The sequence below is a fragment of the Cucurbita pepo genome, chromosome 16 (genome assembly GCF_057944985.1).
Source record: "Cucurbita pepo subsp. pepo isolate OVF chromosome 16, ASM5794498v1, whole genome shotgun sequence".
Taxonomy (NCBI): Eukaryota; Viridiplantae; Streptophyta; class Magnoliopsida; order Cucurbitales; family Cucurbitaceae; genus Cucurbita; species Cucurbita pepo.
The window spans coordinates 7,817,108-7,838,316 of record NC_141813.1 but is presented as its reverse complement, the minus strand read 5'-3'; the positions used below and the strand labels follow the sequence as shown (position 1 = coordinate 7,838,316).

Below are 21,209 nucleotides of genomic sequence, written 5' to 3'. Positions count from 1 at the left end.
GTGTTTGTGAGAGGTTTTTCTCAAGGTTTTTCATCAAGATGAAGAATCCCTTCCAAGTATCATGATCCCTCTATTTAAAGAGTCAAGTTTGCATGTTCATGCAAACTTGAGATCACCAAATTTTGACACTTAAAATTCCACTCAAATGTTTGGGATTATGTGGCAAGCATGCATGTTTGAGTTAACCAAATTTTGACACTCAAAATTCCACTCAAACTTGTGGGGTTTATTTGACAAACATGCAAGTTTGGTTAAACCAAATTTTGACACCTCAAAATTCCACTAACATGGATTTTTCCATTTGATGAAAGTCAACATTTTGACTTTCTTCATTTTAATTCAACAATTAATTTGAATAATGAATTTCAAATTAAAGTAACATTAAATGATTAATTAAACTATTTAATTAATATTTAATATTAATTCAAATGCCAATCCCAATCAATTCCGACACATAATTGATTAAGATATTTAAATCTTATTTAAATATCTCAGATTCTCTCTTTTCGTTTAATTCGTAAATAAAACAAAATTGCGGTTAAATATATCGTATATATGTAACGCATATTCCCTAACTTGAATTCGAACACTTCGAACTCACTCGTCACACTGTTCTATGGTTTAGTCCGATATGAGCTAGCAGAGGGACCTAGTGGACCTATAGATCATGGGCTCCAACGATCCAAGATTAACCGATTAAACTCATTAACCTGGTTAACCAACATTCGTTAACTACTAGGACACTCCACTATAGCCTAGTAGTCGCACTCCCCTCACTATAGATATATTTCTGTCCATCTGATATAACCATGATTAGTAAGTCGATCCTTCACAGGTTGTTCGTAACTAGAGCTGGGTCAATTTACCGTTTTACCCCTGAAGTTACTTCTTGTTCCTTATGTCTCACTGATCCTCTAATGAACAATTGGTTTGTGGTCCAACCAGTAAACCGAATCCCTCTCAGGCCAATGAGAGGGTGGGGCCCCTTGTTCAAGACCTGGAGTCAGTGCTTAAGGGAACTACCTTTCTTCTATCCCTAAAAGTGGGTAGGAGTGAATTCCATCTTGCACCCCACGTCCCCAGCCATTCACCCAGTCTTACCCCTGAAATGGGAGGCCTGTTGAGTCGGCGAACTAGAGCCACTCTCACCCATGCAAATCTAAGGATAATTCCGATAAACAGGAGTTCATGGTTAGCTCAGGATTAAAACCGAGTTACCTAGGTTATCGAATGAAAAGAAAATCAATCTCAACAGTAAACGACTTTATAAAGTGAGAGTGGTTTTCTTCATGGTCCGATCTTATGCAATACTCATTGCATAGGACGCCCCCACTCACATGTCTCCACATGCACAATTTAGTGATCACATTGTTTATATCATATACAAAAGTGGGCCGCATCCATAGTGTCCCCAGAATAAGGTACTCAGCCTTATCCTTATACTATAGATCATTTTGACTATATACTTGAACTTGATCCACTCTTATGTCTCTACATATAGTTCAAGTAATCATACTATAGCCAGAGTGTTCTTAGTTTATTGGATTTAGATTAATGATCGTAAAGTTCACTTTATTCAATAACAATTTTTACTGAATAAACATCAATAATAACTTTATTGAAAATAGAATATATCTTTGTTTACAAACTATGAGTTTTAGGACATAAAACCCAACAACTTGATCATTTCTCCTTCCTCCGGCTCGACGGCGTGCCACAACCCTTGCGCCTGTAGGTTGATGCACATCAACAAGGCCCACTCATTGTAGTTGGACCTCATCAACATCGGGTACTGCACAGAGGCAGTCGTCTCCCTAATCGCTCGCTCGACGACAACTCAAGTTCCATCTTCGCGGCGCCGGCCTCTTAGTGGCGGTGATGGAGATGCCGACACTCGACAGCGGTGTGGAGGAGTGAGTGAGCCTGCCTGCCTGGGATGGACCCCACGATGTGTGTAGTTTCGAGCTTTGCATTTTCTTCTACTTGAGAACATGTGACCTTTGCGTTGTTAGGTCGATGTTCTAACCAATTGAGCTAATCAACTTGGCTTTTGATAGACTTGACATCTTCACAATGATATATCACCGGTAGATGAACCTAGCTGTGATACCACTTGTTATCTTTGACTGAACGATTCAGGCGAGGAAATCTTGACGAAGAAAAGTTGTAGAAGGTATTGTTGGGAGAAGAAAAACAGAAAAAGCGTTGAATAAAGTAACATAATAAAAATTCGGTTATTTATTTCTCATAATTGACTCATTTAAATAACTCTTCTATCCTAAAAATGGTCCAAGGTGGCCCACTAAAACTACACGACTTATAAACATGGTGAAAATGGTCCAAATAAAAAAAAAAAAAAATCAAATAACTAATTTAAGTAAAAACGTGAAAAACTAAATAAGGAAAACCGGAGTCTTTTATGTAACTGACAATCCTGCGGGTGTGTCATGTGAAGTCCTAAAATTTCGACGACCGCTAGATTTTTGCGACTTCGCCCGCTACCTGGGCAAATTTTTTTTTTTCTTTTTCTTTCTAGAAATCTGATCGTTAGAAGTAACAACAAAAAAAATTGTAGGTAATTATATTTCTAAGAGTTTTAATCTATTTTTAACTATATTTGGTATAGTTCAACTCACCTTTCCATTGAAATCTTTGGAACAATTCTTGTCGTCAAAATTTATTTATTGTGACAAACATGACTTCATAACCATAACCATGATCAAAGTCATTACAACCCTCAACATTAGTTCTCGATAATGTACCTATGCGAATTACATAATGACAAGTACTGACAAAATAAAAATAAAAGCAATTATAGATGAAGACAGAGGTTGCAAATCTTGTTTTTAATTTAACGTTTATTTATTTTATTTAGTCTTTTGTTTTATCGTTTTTTAAAGGTATTTTCAAAACACGTAAGTTCATGACTGTGTTTTAAAATGAAGGTGACGTCTTATAAAAGTTTAAATGAAGTATTTCCGCATTCAATATTCATGATATGTATATAATGACGACTTTAAATTAAGTAGAAAATTTCGGATCGTTACAGTAGTATATTGACACACACTCATTCAACGATAGAGTTTCAATTGTATTATTAGCATATCAGTGAGTTTTTACAAATGAATGAGTATATCATAATGGAGAGTGTTTACTATTGATGCACCAATGTTATTATTCTAATTACATTGAACGAGTGCGGTGAGAATAGACTATCCACCCTACACAAGATTAATTTCTAAACAATTTAAAAATCGAGTTAGAATTGGTTTTTGGAGTGTTTGGAGTAGAATTAGACATATTTAGTTATTTTAAACACATTTTTATTATTTCAGCGTTAAAATATATTTTAGTTACATCTGAGTTTTATCGACTCACCAACTATGAAGGTATCATTTACTTTCGTAACAATCATCAACTTCTAAAAAAAATTATTATCAACATACTTAATGCTAAAAAAATACTTCCAAACAAATTAATAAAATTTGAAGTTTAGTCCACAAAAAATAATAAGTGCACCAACATTCATTTACTAATAACTTTGATATATCAATAATATATTTTAAATATACTAATTTTTGCAATTACCCTTTAAATTTTAGGAAAAAAAAATATACTTTTAATCTTTGTATGATTTACAAGGTTACACTTTTATCCTTGGGTAAATTTTGAGTTAGTTTCCATGTGATAGGGAAGACTTGAATGTACACTTTTACATTGAGCCTTCACTACTGTCCACTTTTAAGTCATTTGTTTTAATATTCTATTAATTAATTTAAAACAATTAATAATTTAATACTTTAAATTAGTTTTTGGTCACTTAAAATTAATTGAAAAAATCACATCATAATTATTTAAAATTAATTAATAGTTACTTACCGTTAAAAGTGTCAAATTCAAGAAATTCAATTACCTAGTTTAAAATGTACATTTTAAAGCTTGAAGACCATATTAAAAGTAACTAAAATTTAGGGATAATAATGCAGTGCTTTATCATTAATAAAATCAATACAATAATTTTTTAAAAGGAAAATGATTTAAAATTAACCAACTAAAATAACTTGAATCACACTATCTAGAATCAATTTACTAATTTAACTTGATTTACGTGAAATAATTTTCACCCATTAATAAAAACTAGTAAAAATACCCTAATTTAAGATGAATTAAATCAAAATCAAATTACTCAATTATTAGACCGGGTTATCATACAGTTACTTCATTTAGAATGTTGATATAAATTAACTAACAAGAACATATGAACATGTTGGCGGAAACAAGTAATGGTGTCACATGATTAGCTAAGCCAAACATTAGGTGAGTGAGTATTAGGTGAAGATGATAGTGACCAAAGTGAAGCAAATTCAAACTCAATTATTGTTCATATCTAAACTATTGAGAGTGAAAGAGAAAAGTTCAGTACAACTAATAAACGCAAGCCACTGTGATGTTTTATTGAGAATAAAAAACAAAAAAAAAAAAAAAAAAAAAAAAACAAGCAGGAGGCTGTTTTTATCTGTGTTATAGGAACAACGAATCTTACTTTGGGCTGATGCTGTCAATTATGGGTTCATTGCAATTCCCCAACAGGTGCCTCATTTAGCCACAAGAAATGAATGAAATCATATAGCTTTGCACTCACGCTAACCTGCATACCAACATTTCTAAATTTGTCAAACCCATCTGATCAAGATCGTGAAACAAATACCAATGAGATTGTTGATATGTATTGATAGTACTTTGTATGGCGTCGGATTAAGTCTTCTCATGTGATCGGGACGCATTTTCTCAAGTTGTTTAATGCAACGATCTCTTATGTCCTTCAGAGCTGGTAGACATTCCACTGCTTTACCTTCAAGGAAAAAAGTTAAGGAATTGAGTTTAGCTATTATTAATGGATGCTTGAAGAACGGATTTTCGATCGAAGATTTACGCAGGTTTTCACCTGATTTTCCAGCCCAGTAGCACTTGAGGAGCTCCTCTACTTGCTGTGGCACCACGTATGCTCTTTTCGATTCGTTAAATGGATGACGACATAGAATTCTTTCACCCACCTGCAGTTTATCCATGAAATGGTAGTTCAACTTTTGTCATAAACAGCCAGTGTATGAACAATAGATCCTTTTAAAGACAACAAAATACAGGATATGATTCGTAGATAGGATCTAGATGAATGACATGGATAAAACACGACGCCCAAGAACCGACTATCCCCTATTTTCTAACTTGGTTTGTTTTTCTGCGACCATAATTTTACTGTATTGCCACGATCTGCTATTTTCCTATCTCTTCTTTTGGTCGTCGATGATTGTACACTTTATGCCTATTAGACGAACACGACTCTCCACAATGGTATGATATTGTCCACTTTGAACATAAGCTCTCATGGCTTTGCTTTGGGCTTCCCCAAAAGGCCTCATACCAATGGAGTTAGTATTCCTCACTTATAAACCCATGATCATTCCCTAAATTAGTCGATGTGGGACTTCCATCATCCAACACCTCCCCTCGAACAAAGTGCGCCTCCCCTTAATCGAGGCTCGACTCCTTTGGAGTCTTAGTCATTTTTGACTGCCTTCGAGGAGGGGCTTGGCTCCTTCTCTTTAGGAGTTCTTAGTTCGATATTTGAGGATTTACCAATCTATTGGCACGACTAAGTTTAGGGCATGGCTCTGATACCATATTAGACGAACACGACTCTCCACAATGGTATGATATTGTCCACTTTGAGCATAAGCTCTCATGGCTTTGCTTTGGGCTTCCCAAAAGGCCTCATACCAATGGAGTTAGTATTCCTCACTTATAAACCCATGATCATTCCCTAAATTAGTCGATGTGGGACTTCCATCATCCAACAATGCCGAGCAGCACATAACAAGTTATATTCTTCCAGTGCCAACTTCTTGAAGCAAAAGAGATATTAACTAAATGACCCAGCAAAAAGATGAAATGTAATGTACCTACAACTATCAGATTCTTAATGGGTGCCTTTTACTGGTTCGAGCTGAGAATGGGGGTATGCTCGATGAATATGGGGATGTGTTTGCCAATTAGCCTAATCTCTCCTGCAACTATGGTTACAGTTACATTGAAGGGAACATCCTCGTTCAATAAGTGTGAGATCCCACATCGGTTGGAAAGGGAAACGAAACATTCTTTATAAGGATGTGAAAACTTCTCCTTAGCAGACGCGTTTTAAAAAACTTTGAGGGAAAGTTTGAAAAGGAAACCTCAAAGAGGACAATATCTGCTAGTGATAGGCTTAGGCCGTTACAATAAGAGTTTGATCGATAAAATCAGAAGCTGATATCATTCAACCCAATGATAACTCAGAGTAGAAAAGTAAAAAAAGACATATAACTCTCCTTTATTCATTCAATCTCATGGAATGGGTTGACAAAAAAAACTCTGGACTAGTTAAGCTTAATATCACTAGATTTCTCCTGTCCCTTGATGTTAATCTAAATTGGCCCAACTATGTACTTAATATTAAAATACGTCTCACGAGAACCTAGCAGAAATATTTATGAGAATACCTAATGGATTTGAAAAATAAGAACAAAGGGTGTAAACTGAAGAAGCCCTTTTATGAGATTCATAGATGAGGGAAGGGATACAAAAATGCCAAATTGACCATAATATATTTGTTAAACATCCCTAAGAACGAAATTGACTCTTACCATCGTGTAGGTTGATGTCTAAGAAGTATGAACGGAGTTTAGAGTAAAAGTCTAAGAATATTTGAATGGCAAGATCCCGTAATGGCACAAGTGTCACTTTAAGGAAATAGATTCTGAAACTTCTACACAAACAAGGGGTTGGAAGCAAAACCGATTCATACTACTGATTCCTTATGGACAAGAACAAGTACCAATTATTGGTGAGAAAACTAGTCCATCTATCTCACACAAAATTTGCTATTAGCTTCGCTATTAGAAAAATAACCCAGTTCATGAATAAATTTGAAGGAAGATCATTTCCTGACAGGTTGCCACAGTTTAAATATCCCAAAGTAAATAAAAGAAATGCAGAAAAAGATTTTGCAGAACAATTTTTGGATGTTGTATATCTTATGTCTAGGGAAACATGGGGCCTATTTGAAAACCAGGCTTTAATATATATATATATATATTTCTTTTTTTCCCTATAATGTAGAAAATGAATTTTACGAACAATTTTTAACAACTTTTAGAACAAAAGCAGTACCAAAAAAATGGAGGTTTGTTGTTTTCCAATGTCACATATTTTCTTTAAGGTTTTACCAATTAATTGTTCAGTTATAGTTATTAATTATTATTTTTAAGTATAACTTAATCTCAATATGCTATACTTTAAAATTTATATACAGAAGAAATAAATGAAAACACAACGAAAGGAAAAAAGAAAACTTCCAAAGAAAATTTAATCAATAAACATAGAAAAGTTTTAAAAGATTAGTCTGCAAAACAATTTTATAAACATCTTTGTGAAAAACACCCAATTGGCGTAGAAAAGTAAAAAAGCAAACTATAACTATCATCATTGCTATATTAAAAGGTAGAATAGTCCTATCAACACTAATACAAGTTAACGACTTACCTTAGGTGCCGGCTCATTCTCGCCTGACATTATGTCTACCAGAGGATAGCCTTCCTTCCCGTATAATCTAAAACTACGCTTTTTGCATGGAATTGAGACCTATAACAATGAAGAAATGAGTGTAATATTTACATAAACCAAACATCATCACTGGAATTTGCTTCACAGTTCACAATTTTACAAAAAATAACGAAACATCACAACCTTTGAAACGTCTTCAGAAAGTTTAATGCGGGGCTGGTTATTTATTTCAACTAGCTTGAAGACACATCCTAAAGCAGCCTGAGCGTAACATGTAACCAAATAGGTTCCAATTCCAAATGCATCAACCTCATGACCCTGCATAGGATAAACAAATTAAGAAAAAGTTGCAAAATCTGCATATGTTCTGATACAAAAATTGACTAACAGAAAAATAGATCTGAACACAATTCCAAAAGTATAATCAAATCAAGACCATTCGATTGAAATTATTACCTGCTTGTTTAATGCATCTAAAGTTTCCTCATTGAGGTCATTACTGGCAGAAATATTTATTTTTCCAAATCCAGGTACTCCAAACTCCTTTTCAATAGCCATAAAAAATTTCCGTGTCTCACATGACAAATATGCTAGATCACCAGAGTCCAACCTAATCCCTTTAGCTCGGTACCTACACTAAACAGAATTGAAACTTAGTACTCAAAGTTCAATAAATCCTCGAAAAGTCGACCATTTACCAAATAATCCAAAAAGTTACATGTAATTGTCACGTCAAACACATAACTAACCCAGGCATTTTAACTTCTCCATTTGTATAAATCAATACATACACCTACTTGGCTAGCAAAATGATACACCTTGTTGTTAACCCCCAATAATTTGGAGTTGCATGAAATTGTTACGTCAAAATGCTTAAACCTAATTGAAAATATTTGAGTGAAGTTTAGTGATCAATAGTCTCAGAGGCCTGAACTCGATAATAACTCTTTGGCCAATGTATATAGGACTACATCAGCTATTATCAATTTTCAGCAAGCCTCCATGAACTCAAAATGTATCACATTTCTGACTGAAACTATAATCCCTGAGTATCGTAAGGCTTAACTATATCACTATGGTACTTGATGCATATTTTATCAATCTTAACATTTAAAACTAGTAGAAAATTACTTTTAGTCACACCTATATCTAAAAAAGCATAACCTAATTAAAGACAGATCTTTTTCGACTGCCCTTTCTCCTCGATCATTTTGAAAAACCAGTTTTCAACTTTCGATTGGAGTGTGGTACTCTCCAATGGAGTCCTTGAGTGCCTGAATTTACTGCTCATCAACCACCCTTCAGACTGTCCAAGAAGGTTATGCGGCTTCACATCACAAGAACAACCATGTGGTTGATTTGGAATGTGATTGACATCTTAGGGAATTTTATTCATGAACAGTAGAGGACAAGGTGATAATATCACCATACAAACTCAGCCTATTAGAGAGGGCTGTATTCTCTCCCAAAACCTCTCCACAATTCCCAATACAAAGATACCTCACTCTCTCCAGCTAACCAACCGATGAAGGCAGGCGTACCAGTCATTCTAACCAACTTTGCATCACTTTCCACTTTCCCCTTTCTTGTATAGACATTTACAATAGGTGGTTTCACCTTAATCTTTTAGAATATACGTTCACAATAGGGGGACTAACAGAATGAAAGGAACTCTAGTTTTTCAAGGGAAGATCGAAGGCCGAAAGAATTACTGGATTCTGCTTCGTTTATTGCACTTCATTAGTGAAGAAATGTTCTTCCTTTTAGCAATTACAGCTTCAAAAATCTCTCTTATCCAACTGGCGAAGCATTTTACAGTCCGTATTCTGCTTATCCTTGAGGAAATTTATTCAATAACAGAGTGCCACAATGACTAGCTAAAGCCTATTATTACTATATTGTAACTGTCTACTGACACTTTCTACCCACTGTCTAAGCAGCCAGATGAAATTAAGCAAATATTTAACGGCCAAACCACTTATTCGCATCCCAGCCAACTAACTGAGTCAGCGATCAGTTGAGCAAAGCAGTAAAATAGGCCAGTTACAGTAAAAGCAAAATAGGCTAGGAACGCAGCATCGCATTTCCAGTCAAACCATAAATGTACATAGAAGTCTAGAGAAAAAAAGAAATGAGAACACTTAAGTGCCAACTAAAAGGATAACAAAAAAAAACTTGAAGCGTTAAAATCACGTTTTGATTCAGAAAACCCACTTTATAACAACTCATAATCGTAAATGTTAAGTGTACTTCAGGCATACCCCAAATCATTAAGTGCCAGCGCAACCGCACAGAAGTTAGGGATTCCACTCCGCATAACCTGGCAAATAAATGTGAATATGGCGTTGGTTATAAAATCAGGCATCAAGAAGAAACATGAACGACATCAAATGAAGAAAATAGATTATACAAATAAAAACATATTCACAAGTGTTCAATTTTCACAAAATAAAATTACAAGCATCTTTCTTTATCACTATTCACAATTACTCATTTTGAAATTGTATAAAAAAAAAAGATACGAAAAGAGAGGAAGGGAAATATCCTGCAAACACCCCACTTGCTTATCTCAAAAAGCTCCCCAGTTGGTATTTAAATTAGAAGACAGCACAAATATTCAATAATAAATATTGAACACTTAGTAGGATTCTAAACAATTTCAAGAATTGATCTATTATCTTAAGTTTTCAAAATAACTTAACAGTTGTAGGCTTATTTACTTGGGCCCAAATAATTTTCTAATCCCACTATGTTCAGATTCCCCTCCTTTCTTAATTTATATACTTCCTTATATACGTATGTATGCCCCCCATGGGTACATACCGGACGGGGCTTTACATAAGTGATTGTACATATGAAAGAAACCATTCATGAGTCATTCTCAATTTTCTCTCACAAAAGCTAGCTTGAGAGCTAACTTCATGGTATTAAAGCCCTTGAATCGCATTCCTTCAGCGACCATAAATAGGTTCATTGATGACCATCCCAAAAACAAACCCCGCCATGTAAAAATGCTAACGCCGGCAGAACACTACAGGCAAAATTGAGAATGCATCGGCAAAGCATCACCACTAATGGAGGCTATGGCGAAACCAAACATCCTATTCCTCCAATCACATGAATATATTCTTGATTGTGTGACAACTCCTGGCTGATGACCCAGAGTCAAAAGAAGTATTTGAGATAAAAGGGATGTTTTATGACCTCCTACGACAAAGTAAAAACTCAATAACTTGATATTTCAATCTACTTACTCATTTTTTTGCAGCAATTGGGTATGTTCACAGGCTCGGCAAATAATTGAGAGTACATATCAGATGAATCCTTGTATAACAAAATAGTAGAAATAAAACCAATTTACAAATTTCTTCTTGGTCTTATAATAGAATTGGATATGGTCAAAGGAAGAGTTCTTTGAGATGACCAAAGTTCAAATTCTCAACCTGACTCAATAGCGGTTGGGATAGGGGAATAGACTACAGAGGCTATTCAACTCATCCAATGAGAGCAGACAACAGTAATCAGGTTTTTTTGCTACAGTTTTGCCTAGAGTTTATTTCCCGACGCAGCATAATAGTATTGTCTATTTAAATAGTAAAAATGTGACTGAATAATCTTCTTAGACAACATCAAGAAGTAAATTGAAAATTGTAATACAAATTTAAAATAAAACTTTTAACAATTCTCAGTTTTTACAGTGACAAATTTTCTGTACGATTGTTTTTCCTACATTTTGATTGCATCCCTGTACTATAATAGCACATAATAATTTAAGCAATGCAAAGTGCCAATAATATGGAAATAAATGGATAAGCTAACTTGGTCTACAAAGGAAATAAATGTAATAAATAAAAGAAATTATCAAACCCAATTACGTATCTTAGTAATTCTTTAACTCACATCATAAGTATCCACAAGAGCAAGGAAGTCAGTTGGAAATGCCAAAGCATAAGACGTGAATGCAGCCAACTCACTTTGGTTGGTCTCACCAAAAGTGCCATGGAATGAAGGCAACCACTGCAGCAAACATCAGCAGAGTTGGGTTGAATTAACAGAAAGTATAATAGAAAAAAAAACAAGAAAAAAAAGGGGGGGATAATTAGATATCATATGCATCGAGAAAACATAAATATAATCAGGAGCCTGACACACTGCCGTCCAAACCATAAGAAACAAAATTCTTATAGTTCATTATGCATTCGTCTTGTGGTCCAACAACTCTTTCCAGCTCACTATTCTCCTAATTAACTGCTTTTAACTTTACCACATAACTATAAAAAGTAAAAAACGTTTCCTCATAATGCAACCTAGCATCTAAATCTCCAAAATAGTAAAATAAATACATAAATAAATAATATAACGGAGAATAAGTTGTGAATACAATAGCCCACCCCTGATAAAGAAACAAGCTTATTCTCAGCCTGATAAAGAAACAAGCTTGGTAATCTAATTAACAAACAAATTGACGGCTGCTTGATAGGAACCAGAAATCATAGATAATTAATAGAAAATAGTATTGATAGAAGTAAAGTTATAATAACCCAGGCAGTTTGAGAGGTTGGACTCTTCCACTAACTGTTTTCAGAAAACTGTTAGAGCCCACCTGAAACTCCTTATCTCCCTCTGTTTAGATCATTAACAGAGAATAAAACTTCAAGAACATAAATGATTGAATACCTGAATCTTGTTTAACCACGTTTGAACTGCACTTGGAAAATCTTCACATGTGCGTAAGCCATCACTGCTACAAAGTGACTTATTTATGATCTCATCTTGGCTCTGCAAATCACACGTTATGTTATATAGCAATAAACTCAAACTGATAAATGCTTTTGACATGATGGTATCTATGTGACAACTGAAGAGAGATATCTTAATTGATTTGTGACGATATTTTATCAAAGTTCTCTTGGTATGTTGCTTTGCCCAATGACCCAATTGTGGGTCACCCCATTAAAAAGGTAAAAATAAAATAAAATAATAATAATAAAAATAAAAAACCTTCGTTTGGCCTCAGGGCATTTTTATGGTCGACATGGAACAGAAGGAACCATATAATTTTTTTTTTGTGAAAAACAGACCATAGGCTCTATGACTCGATAGTTTTTTGGTCATCCCTGGGTGAACATTACCACCCCTTTCCGCCAATATAGTATTTGCCTCTTTTGTCCAATTAAAATACTATGCAACTCTTTTGGCGTGGGGTAGAATCTCCCTTAGGTAATTTCATATCATCAGAGAAATTGTTTCTTACAATTAGATACATACATACATACACACATATATATATTAATTGGTTTAATGTTATGTCACACCCTGAGGATTTTATTAACTTCTCAATTATGGAAATATGATATGGACAGTTTTGATGCATTTCTGGGCAAAATATGTTTTTAAAACAGATACATCAGGTAGTGTAATTCATTTTAGTTCAGTCATGATGTGAAACAATACATTCTCATTGCCCAATTGATTAATGTAATGGGAAAAATTGATGTGCCGGCAGTATAAATAATCACATCATGACCACATGCCAATGAAATTAACGTCATTATGCTGACAAGTTAGCATTGAGACAAAGAAGTTGACAATTAGATGGCACATCTTCAGAGCTAATAGCCAAATGAAAAAGAAAACAAACAATAATTTATAGTTTAAGGATTGAGACTGTTAGAAACTGGGAATTATTGGGCTTCTAGGCTCATTACGTCTGAAGTTATTTAGATGGGACCATTAGGTTTATTACTGTTTTTTCTTTTTTTTTTTTTTTTAAACAGAAACACTTTTCATTATGTAAGGAAAGATACGTTGGACAAGGGTAAGAGAGAAACAACTTCCTCAGGGAGAATTAACCTCTTGTACCTCAACCACACTCGTCTAAATCAAGCATTTCAAATTTGTGAAGCCTAGTTTCTATGATCTTTGCCTGAGCTGCTTTCTCCTAGCACATGATTGGCTGGAATGCAATGGGAGAACTTTTTATAAGGAAGAGAGTGACTATTACATTAGGAAATCTATTCTATTTTTAGCTTATTGTTGATGTCACGAGTCTAAGTTCTTCAGTCAAAATTTCTCATAGAGCCGAATGGAAGTGTTTTTTGTAATTTCCTTCTCAAAGGAAAAATTCTCCCGCCTTTTTTTATTTTATCTCATAAATAAAAATGTTTCTTAGTGAAAAAGTAAAAAAGTACTTTTGTTAAATTCTCTTTTCCGTGTATGCCACTTGGCACATGCTTTGTGTAACATCCCCTTCACACCTTTTTCTATAATTTCATCATCTTTCATTAGATGGCATCTTTATCTAATGTGTGTGTTTGGGCAAGCAAAGGAAATTGGCTATTCTTGGCATTTAATAATTACCACATTATAAAACTTGACAATGAAGCTAGCAAGTGTAATTAGAGAATAACAAACCATAAATGAGCTGACAAATGCATGGGAATGTGTTCCACGCAGTGGTATGCCAAATAACATCCCAGCTGCAACATTGCTGCGTAAAAGAGAAAAGTAGATTTTCGATTAAATTAATAGTTTGAAGCTGTTGATAGAGATTGCCGATATATACTCTTTTTTCTAGATTCATGAGTGTCTCGCCAGTTTACTAGCACTCTCACTAATCTCACATATATACTATCCAACTCATAGAAAATGAGAACTTTTATTTCCTCTAGCTTAAATCGTTATATACAGTAGGAAGTGAAGAAATGATAGGCAGATGTAAACTTTTACTTCCTCTAATGTAAGGTAGGCAAAAATCAGAACTAACAGAACAACTGCACATCTCTAAGAGAACTGACTCTCTCTTATACAAGCTACCCTTATAAACCTCCCCCACATACTACATTTCTCTCTTTGAGATGCCTATCATGGTTGGCGGAAAATAGAAAGACTCTATAGAAACTTTCTTAAACAATGAAGTAAAATAATATACGGGATTCAATTCCCAAATAGAAGTATGTGTCCTAAAGGAACAGTACTAAAAGAAAAAAAAAAATAGATATGGTGCGAGATTATTGGCAGGGATGAAAGGTTACCCTGTGCATCAAATGAAATATTTACAGTATCAATATAAAATATTATTGGCAAAGATGAAAGATTACCTTGTTGCATCGAATCCTCCCATATAGCAGTACTTTGAGGCGCTAATTCCACCGTCAGGTCCCTAAACCAAGTAAAGATTTCTTCTGGATGAGGATGAGAAAAAAAAAACCAGCACTTAAAGAAAGGAAAACAATGAAAGAATTAGAAACCTGAGCTCGCCGAAGTCCAAACTCGAGAAGAACTTTAGACTTTCCAGCAACAAAACGGTGCCTTGCGGCATTTGTAGTAACTAACGATGCATAATTAATAAGATTTACAAATGGTGTTTCAAGTAATTGAACTACCTGAAATTTAAAAAAGAAAAAGAAAAAAGTACCAATGTGAATTAATAATATCTTGTTTCAGCAGTTATGAAGATACTCTTGGATGAATACAAAGAAATAAAATAGGTTCCCGAATCCAATGTTAACTATTTCATCAGAGGAAAACTTTCTTGATACTTACAGCAACTGGCCCTTCAACCCTCACTAAGGGCACCTTCGGGAAAACAACTGATCCCTCTGAAATAGCATAGACCTCAACGTCAGAACAGTCGATTCCTCTAAGATAATTGTAGAACGCTTCCTATATTTAATCAATAAAAGTTCTTCAGCATCGGAACAAGTAAATCCTCTAAAATAATCAATGCATTCTAATTATAAAAAGTAAGAGTTAACTCAGCATACAAGAAGTCTTATGAAACTTTACCAAATTATCAAAATTGCATCTCAAAGTTACTATGAAAAATAACTAGTATGGTTGGTATGTTACCTACATGTATGCGCTTTATCTAATATAAGGAAGAACACGCAAACTAATTATGCTTTAGTTAATCAAATAAGCCCCATTATGTTATGGTGCATTTAATATCGCCCTCCCAAAAGAAAAAAATGATCATTCATAGAGTAAAATTTAGGAATAATTTTGTAAGGTGAGACCTACGCATCTTAGGTACATCCAAATGTTAGTTAATATTTCTATTTCTGTGGATTAAAAGAGATGTAATCTAGCATGAATTATCTTTATAACCAGTAAGAGGAAATGGTGGACGCCCCAAGTGAAATGTGGCAAATTTTAATTAAGTTTTAAATTATTTAGGCAGCAATACTTATAAAATGAAACATCTGACTAATTTAAATATGCAGTGGTGTACCACATAAACCAAAGTAAAAGTTGATCTGTATACCAACCACATAATCAATAAATTGGGTTACCTCACAGGATGAAGGTAAAGCCTGCTTGACAAATGAGATTTCTTCCTCTGTGAATTTGAAATTAGCAATAAGTCTTATGCACTCTTCTAAACCAGCAAAAATTGTATATTCACCACCAAAAGGATTCCTCCGAAAATATAAATCAAACCTGGAGCACAAAAATTTAACAAAAAACCCTTCTATATTAATGCATATTTTCCTCCTCAAAGACATCTCCAAACATGACTTATAAGGCGCTGGAGAGATCATATAGCTTTTGATAGAATGAAAATTTTGATTTGCCCTGGTAAATCAACCATGTTGGAAAAGGCAAACTTTCAACTTCTAGATATTCCAGTAAGGGCGAATTTAGTTCTATTCATTAGAAGAAAAAAAATGTAAGATGCAACCAATGCTCGAACAATTAATTAGCTGCCAAGTTTAGTTTCAACCTCCAAATTTGGAATTGTTTTTGAAGCTTAATATACTTTTCCAAATTAAAATTACAAAGACACTTCAAAAGATAGAAATAACAATTTACAAGCCACCAACTTGAGAATAGCTCAACTAGTTAAAGTACATGTCCTCGACCAAAAGGTCAGAGGTTCGAATTTTTCACACTCACATGCTATTGACCTCTAAAAAAAACTCAAACCAGACTAGTGTATCATCTACCGCATCCAGTCATAAAATAGCTTGAGCAAAAGCTCCGCTAAAATTGTTTCACCTTATAACACAAGAAGATTGAAGGTTAGTCATTCAAAAGAAAGCATTATGTTCATTTAGAAAGATGCAATCAAAGTGATTGATGAATCATATTGGTAGTACATTCAAAATTCAGAAATAGCAATTTCTCTGTATTTTATACACTCACAAGTATTTGAACCAGTTTATACACAATTGTTTGTCCTGTGTCAAAGAAACTTGGAGGATATTAAATCTTAGGTAGATCACCGTGAGTTAAACTCACTCCCTCCTCTAAGACTTCTATTATTTTCATGACTATTATTGACCATTAGGCCAGCTCAGGGTAGTTAGAATAACAATTTCCAGATTCCAACCCGAACTGATATAATAACTACAAGCCATAAGGAGTTTCTTCGAGAGCTAATTCTGTCCTATTTGAGGGGAAAAAATATTAAGCAATCATATGAACTACCCAGTCTTTAAGAAATGAGGAATAATATATACCGAACTTGCTCAAAACTCAAAACTAACGGAGTGGAGAAATTCCAGGCCAAACGTTCGAGGTCATAGAAAGTTGGTGGATGAGTCGTTCAATGGAACATTTAATTAACCCAAAGCCTTTTATAAAAAAAATTGGAAACTATGTTTTCATCGAGAAGGACTGAAATAATGCAAACAACAAAAGGCGTTTCAATCATCAAGTCGGAACCTATACTCAAATGGAATCATCAACGTTCTTAATACAGGAAACAAAGAAAAAATCAAACAGTAACAACCATTCCTCTAGATTCAACTTTACAAGTTCCGAATTCTGCAGCATGCAATTCGAAAACCAAACACGACAACTGAAGTAGTGAAGAAACAAAATAGAGAGCAAAAAAGAAAAGGACAAATTCCGCGCAGTCACTACTGAGACTGATTACCAACAAGCAAGAACTACAAAATTTCAATTCAAAACAAGGTTCAATAAAGAGATAAAACCATTTCCGCATGGATTCCGAAATCTCAGCAACACAAACGCATTGTACAAAGAAAGAAGAAAGAACTTACACAGCTCGCTCGTCATGCTTGCCGGCTTTCCAATAAGCATAAGCCATAGTGAACTGATAAAGATCGGTGAGCAAAGGAGTAACCATAGGGTTGGTAGGTCCGTCCACCACCGGACTGGAAGGATCGCCATTTCTTGGCCCGTTCACTTTGTCCATCAAGAAAACAAGAAAACCTCAAGAATTTCAAAGAATCAATGGAAGTTGGAAGGGAAATAGTAAGAATCAGAGAGAAATTCAGAGAGAGCAAAGTGGGGAGAAGTAATTGAGTGTAGACGAAGGCGGAAACAACCTGGATATCGGAAGTGGATGTACCATCACAAAAGAGAAGGAGACCGTTAAATACAACGAAAAAGAAGAAACTGACCACCAAGTCAAAGTTCGCTACTTTTTTTGTATAATTTCTTTTTTTTTTTTTTTTTTTTTTAAGCATAAATTTCACGTTAAATATGTCCATCAAACAATCAGGATAAGACACCTATTATCCGTTCATATGTGTATTCCATCCTTAAAACAAGGAAAAAAACAAAAACAAATAACAATTACCTTTTGAGTTTATAAATATCTACTCGTGATCGATCTCACTGTTACGGTCAGAAAATGATATCACATGCAATCATAGTTCATAGTAGGATCTGTTTGATGATGGAAGTCCCACGTCAGCTAATTTAGGGAATGATCATGGGTTTATAAGTGAGGAATACTGACTCCATTGGTATGAGATCTTTTAGTGAAGCCCAAAGCAAAGCCATGAGAGCTTATGCTCAAAGTAGACAATATCATGCCATTGTGGAGAGTCTTGAAAATATTCATGCACGGGCTCATCAAGTGTCTTATAGACATAACATGAACATGATGGTACATGCATCGCATAAAATCATAACGTTACATCATAGAAGTAATAATACGTAGATAGGCTGCAAAACACATGTTGTTTCGTTGACATAAGTCGAAGTCACTAATACCCTTAGCTAGTGTTAACTCGATTCTGCACTGAGGGAGTTCCATGACTTCATATTTAGGATATCTCTAAGAAAACTGTCTCAATAGTAGCTATACTAACCTTAACTACTCCTATATACGTCAAAAACAGCTCTGGAATGGTTCAAATGGTATGACAATATCTACAATGCCAAACATAGTTGTCTAAGTCGAGCTAGAACCTAGAGGGTGAGCCAAAGTACAGGAAGTCTGCTACGTGCGTTAGGAAATAACCTTTCAGTAGTATACATGAAACTGTTACTACCCTATTTCAAAAATACTCTCGAAATAATCTTAAACTTTTTTTAAAATAAATTAAAAGATTAATAAAAACCATCAATATACACCTCATCCTACCATATATAGGATTTAAAAAGTTTTAAAATATTTTAAATTATTTTTAAAAAAAAGGGAGTATTTTGAGAATAAAGTAAAAGGTTTGGATTTTATTGATTTAAGGGTTTAGTTTAAATTAGGAAGGAGAGAAAATGTGAAGGGGCAAGTAGAGCAGAAAGTGGCCCTTGGACTGACCTTGGGTTTCACGCGCCTCCATGGGCGCGTAACGGTTTTAAATACGGACACAGATTCTACTAGATGGTATTTTGTTCCCAAACGCCAAGTTACGCAACCGACATGTCGACTTCAATTCACTTTTCTACGCATTAAAAATATTCCATTTCAAACTTCAAACACCCTTATTACTTATCTAAGAAAACGTGTCGATCTCTGAGTTTCAATACGGTCGTTATTAGTGGCTATAAGGTCTTTTGACTCACTAATACCCACAACTTATATAATTTTTCATGAACGGAATTTTTGAAGAGATTCTTAGACAAGTTTATAATAATGTGTATCTTAAACATAGTTGCTTATTCAAGGTCTAAAAGGAGTAACGTAATGAACCCTTAAGCCAACTTGATGTTTCGATATAGTAAGCGTTGTACCGAGCTCTTAGAGTACGAGTCTTAGATAAACAAAGTTGTTTTTCTTAGACACCAAATATTAAAAAATGTGGTCTACCAAATTATTTAAATATTTTGAGTTTGACTCAGTTGATTCACGTGAGCCTAACTCATACTTATAACGAGACTGCGAGAACAACTTTTTGAAGTTAAGGAATTGGCTGGCCCCAACCTTAGCCCTACCACTGTCCCTCCCCATGGTGTATAACATATTCCATATATCCATGTTTCACAAGTACTTGAATGACCCGACCCATTAATAATTTATGAACATCTCTAGACGAGGACTCGAGTTATTCTACGCTTGAGGTAATTTCAAGGACAAAAGTTTCTTTTAGATGTGTATGATGTAACAACCGATATTGGAAATGAAAAAAGTTGTCCCATATCGATTAGATTGAGAAAGTGGGAAGTTGGACTCTAATATAAAAGAGAGTTCATTCGACTCATTGAGTCATATCAATTGTTCTATTTCATCTCACTTTGACGCTTTGGAATCAATTGGAAAATCCATGTTATGACAGCTCCAACTTGACTTATCGACTCATTCAGCTCACATATGCTATATGCAGATCCTTTCTTTCCATTTTCAAAACTTCAGAAGACATTTACGATCAGTATGACTATTATTTAGCCAATTCAAATAATTTGGAGCTAAGTTTAGATTAATTTATGTAAATTAGGTGCATCAATTCTTTAATAGAATTTTAAATTATGATGGTGGGACTCCTAAGATGAAATTAGATTTTAAAAAGCAGCTTTTAAGCTAGCATTCATAGTGACTTTAGCTTAGGCTCCAAGTAAGGGGCTCTACTATTGGACGACCACGGGCTTAGTTCGATGACTTATATGATATATTATGACACGTACCATGTCGCCCCTGTACGTGTCATATTTTATGATGCTATGGTATATGATGTGTATTACTTTATGTGGCGGTTTTTGCTATAATATGAAGGCTATATGATGCATGAACCTCCATATGTCACGCCATGCATACTAAACAAGAAAGATATGTCCAATATATGTATGCATGTCTCATAGGAATGCTATGCCATGAAAAGAAATGGAGGTATAATTTGCACATAAGTATGCATCATGGTTTGAAACTATGGTACCTCGTGCATTTCGTATGTCACTTACATCAGGATAGTTCCCTGTATGATTTGTACGGACAAGTACACTATGATATTATGCGCGCTCATTTCCCTCCGTGGCTTCTGAAAGCATGAGCGTATGCTAGTCTGTAGGTAGGCTTAGGGGGCACATATACAAGCCCGCCTTGTGAGTCTATATGTGCGTGCATGGGTCGTGGGTAGAAAAATACTACACATCCAACTCTGTCTGGATTGAAAAATAGAGACCAAAACCATGATGTTTTACAAAAAGATAGGTCTCACCATGATTGCATATGATTACATTTTCCAACCCCAATTGTGAGGCTACTTACTGAGTATTTCTTTAAGTACTCAAGCCCCATGTTATTTCTTTTTCAAGTAAAGGTAAAGCACCCTTGTACGTACAATGACATCGTTGTGAATGCCATATAAGGAATGAAGACACAATGACATCCAACATTTACATTTATCGTCGTAGTCCTTACGTTAGATTGTTGTTTTTCACACGTATTAGACATATCATGCATGTGATAGCGACTTTGA

At 34.6% G+C, this 21,209-nt stretch overlaps 1 protein-coding gene across 2 annotated transcripts; it reads right to left on the bottom strand.

Annotated features, from left to right (window-relative positions):
- Window positions 1-4,354: 4,354 nt before the first annotated feature.
- On the bottom strand, window positions 4,355-17,951 carry LOC111777346 (nicotinate phosphoribosyltransferase 2). 2 transcript variants are annotated; one of them, XM_023656896.2, is made up of 16 exons: window positions 17,610-17,748; window positions 16,498-16,599; window positions 15,894-16,041; window positions 15,145-15,264; window positions 14,850-14,984; window positions 14,700-14,761; window positions 14,014-14,089; window positions 12,277-12,378; window positions 11,500-11,616; window positions 9,861-9,919; window positions 8,056-8,230; window positions 7,783-7,917; window positions 7,579-7,677; window positions 4,946-5,054; window positions 4,740-4,852; window positions 4,355-4,648 (listed from the first exon to the last, which is right to left on the bottom strand). In XM_023656896.2, coding segments are annotated over exons 2-16 (1,530 nt in total). In that variant the 5' UTR covers window positions 16,500-16,599; window positions 17,610-17,748; the 3' UTR covers window positions 4,355-4,570. The 2 variants fall into 2 exon arrangements, with proteins under 2 accessions (XP_023512664.1, XP_023512663.1); XM_023656895.2 differs by lacking the exon at window positions 16,498-16,599 and having other exon boundaries at window positions 17,610-17,951.
- Window positions 17,952-21,209: the final 3,258 nt, after the last annotated feature.